The sequence below is a fragment of the Halyomorpha halys genome, unplaced genomic scaffold, assembly GCF_000696795.3.
Source record: "Halyomorpha halys isolate HHAL.00 unplaced genomic scaffold, Hhal_1.1 Scaffold500.1, whole genome shotgun sequence".
In the NCBI taxonomy this organism is placed as follows: domain Eukaryota; kingdom Metazoa; phylum Arthropoda; class Insecta; order Hemiptera; family Pentatomidae; genus Halyomorpha; species Halyomorpha halys.
In genome coordinates, this window is record NW_027111990.1 from 846625 (window position 1) to 854936 (window position 8312).

At 30.4% G+C, this 8312-nt stretch overlaps 1 protein-coding gene across 1 annotated transcript; it reads right to left on the bottom strand.

The window, feature by feature from the left end:
* Positions 1-707: 707 nt before the first annotated feature.
* On the bottom strand, positions 708-6439 carry Gclm (Glutamate-cysteine ligase modifier subunit). The gene is made up of 5 exons (XM_014425242.3): positions 6251-6439; positions 5974-6151; positions 4363-4559; positions 4179-4293; positions 708-981 (listed from the first exon to the last, which is right to left on the bottom strand). Exons 1-5 carry the CDS (start codon positions 6347-6349, stop codon positions 848-850), a joined length of 723 nt encoding a protein of 240 aa, XP_014280728.1. The 5' UTR covers positions 6350-6439; the 3' UTR covers positions 708-847.
* Between the last annotated feature and the right edge of the window lie 1873 nt (positions 6440-8312).

An 8312-nucleotide genomic window follows, 5' to 3' on the forward strand; every position in this document is an offset into this window, starting at 1 on the left:
TTATGTAAGGTGGGTCCAATTCAGGACAAAGCACCAGTAATCCTTTAGGTAACCACTGTACAATATATTAGCATTTGGAAGTCTAAAACCACTATTTTTTTCCTGATGTAATAGTGGAAATCAAACCTCTTGTAACATATTTTAATTACACCTAAGACTGAAAATAAAAGTATTAGAATGAAAGTGACATACCAAATGAATTTTCAAAGTCATAAATCTATGTTTTACTGTTGTTTTTCCCTTTTTTAATGGAAAGGTCTTGCAATAATAACTAAAAAAGACAAAAATTTAAAGTTTAAATGTTCAGCAGATTGATATTAAATCAGTACTTTTGTTTAAAAATGTTTATGATAAAATTAAATGATAGCAATCAGAGCTTTAATTGCTCAATTGTAAAAAAAATGAAGTTGTTTAAATTATTTATTGAAAACATAAATTATTACGAACATTACATAACAACTTACTAAATTTATATAAAAAACAATTAAGTATAACTGGTTTAATTTAAGAATAATACTTTAAAAAATATAATACATAAATAAAACTTTTCATAGTTTAAAGCTAGTATAATACAACATTAAAGCTGGAAATCACTTTTACTTTAGATCAACTGTATGGAAAAAACATTAAAATAAAAAATCTTTAGTAATTAAACAAGCTTATTCTGGATAAATAAACAAACTAAATATTGAAAAATACTGGTATCATTACACCTATAATTAACTATATTTTCTAACCAAAAATCTGAGGTAACATTAAAAGAATAAATCACAAACAAAAAAGAGAAATGCAAGGATCAACATGGAATGTTTGCTTCAAGGCACTTTATGCAGCATTTGATACTTTATTATGCTTGGAATGAGAGGAGATAACCTTTGCTTACTAAAACACCTCGACATTTGACATGGCTATGATAACGTGCAATCCAATAAACGTTAAGGTTCTTGAATTGTTCCATGATACTTTCTTCAGGAAGAATATCTAAAAAGAATAAGTGCAAAATCAAAATTAATTTAGAATTTGACATTAACCAGAAAACATTGTTTAATATTAAATAAATTATTATTTTACTTTCCTGGCTCTATATCATAATAAAAATACAATAGTGTTTAATTTATATATTGAACCTTTCAAGGATACTTAGTCCCCTCCCTAGCATCTATTGTCTTTATTAAATAGGGAGACATATATCCCCAAAATTTTCAATGCATAAATTAAACACTATTGAGTTTTTATTAAGACCTGGAGCCAGAAGAATAATCACAATAATGGAAGGTCGAAATATGAGACAAATACACTAAACTTGTATATATATAACCTCCCAGATATTATATTCTAATAATAGTTATTTTTTTAAAAAATAGTTTAACAATAGCCTGCAAAAAGTCAAATAATTCTAATTTAATTTTAGCCTGAAAACAAATAAATATTTGAAATTTTATCTTATTATTTTTGAAATCCATTAAAATTTGTGTCCAAAATGATCTCTATATGACCATTGCTAACTAAGATACAACTCATAAAAAATTGATAATTTCTCCAAAAAGGTAAACATTTTCGTAATCTTTTATTTTGTGAAATATTATCAAAAATGTAAGTTCTAAAAAACAATCACAAAAAAATAAATTTTATATATGTTTGATAAGGTTTCATTTCAGCCCAGAAGAGAATGTTCAACATCAAAAGCTTTGTGGCTCTGTACATAAATCACATTCAAACTGAAACTTAGAATCCGAAAATACTGCATGGCCACCAAAGAAATTACCATCAAGTCTACAAGTGATTAGGAGCAGAGATCCTGACAGATTGGGAATAGAAGGTAAGAACTTTAAGTGCTTACATGAGTTGCTATTCTAATCACCCCAAGCATCAAATTGTCAATGTAGTTAAAGATTTAATTAGGACGATTATAATATTGACCGATAACATATTTAGGAAACAAATAAACGCCAGATTCTTAAAATATTTTTTCTGTACAGACTAATAAATGATTTGCATGTTTAAAAGAAGAAACAAAAAGATTACTATAATAGTTTCAAGGTAAAAGTTCCTAGATTAGGCAGTGTCAATTATGGTGATGCCTATTTTTTTAAAAAACATATAGAAAAATGCGTTATATAAAAAAAAATTTAAGATTGTTAACAATGTTCTAATTTATGATTCTAGGAATTAAATTTAAAAAATGGACAAAGGAGTTTATCCGAAACGTCATCTACTTATTCGATAAAAGATTGGAGGTTGGAGTTGTGAGGGTCTTTTGATTTTTCTAGAAATTATTGTGTATAAAAATTTATAACTCTTGAACAATAATATATATTTTTTTCTTCTTATGTGGGATTAGGTAGAACAATTGTCCATTTTTCTCCTGGAAGACCAATATAGTTGCGATTTTCTTTGCCATTGATTTTTAAAACATTGAAAAATTGGGGTTTGATCCTAATTCTGTGTAAGTGAGCTTAGAGGTAATCATGTCCAGTGAGTAATCCAAAATTTCCAACAAAATCTTTTCAGCAGCTCTTTTTCAAGAAGTCCCATCCACCTTTTTTTTTTTTTTTTGTGATATTACACATTCTCGAATTTCTATTCCTAGATCAGTCTTTAATTGAGGAAATGATATGGACTTTGACTCAGAGGAAAGCTTCTTATGCTAATCAATTTACTTCTTCATTGTCTGCAATTCCACAGTAGCTTGGTATCCACTGCAGTTCCATGTCAATGTAATCACTCTTTTTACAAGGAAAATAGTCCCCTTCTTCAGGTTGCAAACGGCAGTATTCAAAAACAGATCTTGGAGAGAATGAGGTACTTCTTGAAACTTTGTTCATATGATGCTTCCAAGTCAGTTTTTTGTCTAAGGTCAAAGTATTCAGCTATCTTCCAATTGGATTTGTACTCCATTGTAATTATTTCACTTCAAGAGACTCAGTGGAAAGTGAATAAAGTTGAGCAACTTTTTTCCGAGTGTTGACTTCCATGATGCTTTCTTTGCACCACAAGGCAAGGAAGACATTTGAGAGTTTCATTTATGGTGTTCTCTAGACCTTGGTAATCACTACTGGTCGCATACATAAAAAGATCATCAGCAAAGTGTAGACAATTTATAACTGGTATTTCCTTTTAAGTCCCCACAAGGTCATTGTTCATAGTATTAAATAGAGTGCAGCTTATCACCACACCCCTTGGGAACAATTCCTGAGTTGTATAAATCGTGATTTTTATTTTTGTAACGGACTCTAGCAATTCTCTGAGATAGGAAGGCTTTTATCCAAGTACCTTTTACCTTTGATTCCATTACAAGCCAGTTTTCCCAAACTTTATCGAATACTGAATTTAAATCTACAAAGACTGCCAATGTAGATTGCTTATGCTGGAACCCACCTTTTATCACATGCTGTAAGTAAACTACTTGTTCAATGGTACTCCAATATTTACTAAAACCTGCCTAGAAATAGGTCAACAAGCAGCTACCCTCTAGGAAACAATGGCGCCTGTTCACCATAATTTATTTCATCAATTTTGAGAACGCATTTCTTAGGGAGATGGACCTATAGCTCGACAGTTCAGAAGCAGGTTTAACTTTTTTTAAGAAGTGGGATTATTTCAGCTTTTTTCCATTCAATTGGTAACACTTTTTGCGAGACCAAATTAAAAAGATTAGGGTCAAATATTTATGATTTTCCTAAATTGAATTTCCTAAGTTGACCAGGAGTTCCATAGGAATGCCTGCCATATGGAAATAATATTATTTTGATAAATAAAAAAAATTTTGAATAACTATAATACGATAGCTTTAGCATAGGATTATCATTAAATATTGGATAAGCGCCTTATGTTATAAGATGTCAAAAATATCAATTCTTAGAAATAAAATTAATTATACAGGCTGAAGAAATAAAACATTTGTTAAAATCAACTAAATTATCATTATGAAACTCCAGATTTCCACAACACAACTGATAACAAGCAAATAGCATATCAAAAATAAAGAGAGGCAATATTAACTAAAAGTTCTTATCTGCAATTTTACTAAGAATTACACAATCAGAATTGGCAAAAAATTTATTAATATTCTAATTGCTGCACTCCTTTAAAACAGTACACAGCACAACTAATAAAGACAATAATATACTGTAATCAGTAGAATGAATGCAGAAATGCAATTGTATAAATAAACTTACCTGGAGGATCATTGTGGGTCAACAATTGAATATCATGTTCTCGTGCGAATTCCTGAAGGTCTACAGGAACTACACAGCAATTTTGAACAGTCAAATGGAAAATAGAAGGCTTTTCCTGAAAATAATGGTTAATGAATGAACAGAATTTTTAATTTAATAGCTATAGATAGCATTATTAAAATACCTTCACTTGGTTATAAAGTGATACAAAAACTTTTGTATCTAAATCAGCAATTCCCAAATTTTTAACTCTACCTTCACGAACATATTCTTCCAATACAGACCATATATCCAGCAGTTTCTTAGAAGGCTCTTCAATCATTGTTTCTGGGTACCAAATTATGAGAGAATCGACAGTCAAATTTTCTAAAGTTTTTAGCACTAAAATTATAAAACAAATAGAATTAAAGAATATTAGCACAAATACTCTTAATAAATAGGTTACATTTATTCATAAATTTAGAAAAAAAGTAGGTAAATAAAGGCACATAATACAAATATTAAAGCCTTCTGTGCATATTATCATATTTAAAAATAAATGCGTAGATGCCTAAATTTAATTTACAGTACACACCACTATAGATAACTTTTCAAAGATGGTATTAGTAAAATAGCTATAGTTGTAAACAGTATGAAGTAAATTGGATCTAACTAAATACCTCTATCAATATTAACAATTGCTAAGAAATATTTTTACAATATATCTTTTAAATTGTTACGACAAAAAGACTAATTAAGTTTATTATTTTTTTTTAGAAAATGATAATAAAAAGATCGTTATAGGAGGCCCTAGGAAGAACCCTCGGACTTATTTTTTGACCTAGTAGCACCAATAAAAGTTTTATTGAAATCAGTGTTCTTACGTTCATAGCCTCCCCATCAAGTTCAGTCAATTCCTATTCATACTGTATATTTATATAGGAAGCTTATCAAAAGCAGAAAATTAATACTTACTAGCATTACTTAAATCCTTATCAAGTGGAATTTATCAATTTGATTGGTTTAACATCTTTTCTTAAAAAACAAATAAATTGACTTTGATTTTGAAGAAAATTATGTTGACTTTTAGGAATAAATCTATTTTCATTTGTTGGTCACAAATTTAGATTAAAAAAGTTTGATTTTAAGAGATTAGAAGCAACACAAGGGGATTCAATCAACTTTAAAAAAAACTATAACATTATGTTAACTTTATCCAGCACTGATATTGCACAATTAACAAAGTTGCAGTATTTATATAATATGTTTTAAAACATAAAAGTTATTACCAATAAAAAGAAATATAGTAGCTTTTAAGAAAATGCTTGAAATTTGATTAACATCTATATTTTCACTTAAGGTTTATATAACAAAATAAAAAAAGTTGATTAATATTAAGAGATTAAAAGCAACACAAGGGGAATGAACCAACTTAAAAAACTACAATATTATGTTAAATTTATCCAGCACTGAAATTGCACAATTAACAAATTTGCAGTATTTATATAATATGTTGTAAAATATAAAAGTTATTGCCAATAAAAAGAAATATAGTAGCTTTTAAGAAAATGCTTACAATTTGATTAACATCTATATTTTCGCTTAAGGTTTATAAAACAAAATAAAAAAAAGGTGTTATATATATTGAAATACTTCAAGCATTAAGGGGTCACAAACCAAAATTATTCTTAAATTAAAATGAGGTTAGCAATAAATAACAGATATGAAAAATTAGGTAACGACCTTGAAATATTGATATTAGGACTAATTGTGAAATTCTCAATAAATTGTAAGTTATCACAATACAATATATAACCTTGCTCAGCAGCATTCCTTAAAGCCTCTTTAGAAGGGGTTTTTAGGAACACCTTTACACTAGTCACAAGTTCTTTAGGGTCTGCCTCATACAGTATATCCAAGTTGGTAATTTTAAGAGCTCTTTCTGATTCTTCATAGGTACCATTTTCCAATGTACCTTTCAGAGCAACTAAAAGCTGAAAATAAAATAATAGAACAAATAATAACGAAATAACTATAAATCAATACATTCACCTATATAACCATATCAGAGAGTTATCTCAAATGAAACGAACCTCATCGGATGATTTACTGCCAGTTTTAAGCTTAACATCGCCCATTTTTAGAATATTACCGGTATGTACAAATACCTCGTCAAATTTTAAACTAAACATCTTTACCCTATAATTGCACTACATGAAATAAACTACTGAACACAGCCGAAACCTTTTTAAATGATAAGGCTGTTTCGAAATAACAACGAGGTTCGAGTGACGAAAAAGTCTTTGGTCGAGAAATAAAGAACGTAACCGCCGAAAGAACTTAAAAAAACTTTATTGGTATCAAAGTTACAAAATATGCACTACTACTACTACACTATTACTACGAATAACAAAGTAACAACTCTAATAACTGAATGAACTCCTTAGCTCTGTAACAGGGGGATATAAATACAATAATGGTGGAAGGGGATAATGCTGAGTCAGATATATAGGGTTATGCACCTTAACTGAGGATAGAAACTTCAGAAAAATTCATTGAGAAGAACATATCTCAATCCTCCCCCCTGAGACAATTGGCCGGAAACCTGAAAAAATGATTAATGAAAAATTATTTGATGAAATTTAGAGTTTAGTTTACTAACAGCTCTCCAAACATGCACTATGAAACCATCGTCTAGGTCCCTGTCTCTATGTTGCATTGTCAGTTAGCCATTCTTTCTAATATTTTCTATTGCCTTGCTCTAAATAAATACAGATTGCAGTCTTATGGTAGTAGTAGTAATGGTCTTCTTTAAAGCACGCCACATTAGTAGTCCGTTTTAGCCAATTCAACTCAAGATCATTTCCGCCGAGCTAATCTAAACTGGTGCTTAATCAGGTGGTCACTCAAGACCAATCTAAGTCCAAACCAGGTTTCTCTGAAGTTTGCGCCGCATCGAGTGTCGTACTAGTATTGCTTCTGCTCTATTTCAATGCTAATTCTATTTCAATTGATAATATACAATGTCAAATGTGAACGAAGGAGAGATTTTAAACTCATCCGCAGCTGCAATCTGTATTTATTTAGAGCAAGGCAATAGAAAATATTAGAAAGAATGGCTAACCGCAGGAAAGCTATTTAATCACTTAAAATTATGAAGAATGTGGTCAGGGGTTCGGTCACAAGAGAACAAAAATAGTTAACAATTATTTATTTTACAACCTTTCGCCCCACTTTGTAGAGCTTCATCAAGGCTGTTTCTGCTCAAGTCAGTACGAAACTGCCTTTGGCGAAACGTCTGCAAATAAGTAGTTGTTAACTATTTTTATACGAGGAGAAGATGGTTGGGGGTACGGTCAATTAATTGTTAACTATTTTTGTTTTCTTGTGACCGCACCCCTGACCATCTTCTTCATTATTTAAATTAATACGGTCAATTATTTATATCCATAATTTTAATCTGGTCCAAAAAATCTCTTTCACCCAGACCACTAGTTTTGGTATAATTTAACATTGGAAATATTTGAGATCCTGATTTCTATTTGTGAATCTTGTCCGACATTATACGTCGCCGCTTTGCTTGAATAGTGTCACATCTGAAAAAAAATTGTTTCTATTTGTCCTATTGAAGGGGCAGAAATTTTATCACAAAAAGCTGATAAGACCAGTTAATATTGTTTAGAACAAAGAAATGTATGCTTTGTGTAAGTAAATCCTTATTCGATGTTATTTCAGGAGTAAAGCTGTTAGAAAAATTATGTTCAAGGGGAAAATTACAGATTACAAAACACCTCGGCTGTTTTCAGAATCATCATGGCGGTCAGCTAGTGCAAAAAATAATAGTTCAGCTCGGATAGCGCTCACTCAGCTGAACCATGGCTCAATTCATTGTTTCTCGTTTGGTTGAAAATCCTACACTTTCCACTGAGTCTCACAAATCGCTAAAAGCATCTACATATAACGTGAGTTAGGATTATGCCACTTGGCCTTTTATCGTGTGTCTGTATGTACTGGACTTAGGACAGTTTAAGGCTGTGTTGAAGTATGTGTAGTTAGTCCTGGCACCAATTTGAGAGGTGAGGTGTGCTAACAACAGAAGGCTCAGACAATATGTATTCAATCAGGATAGGCCAGCTGGACAGGAGGTGAATTGTC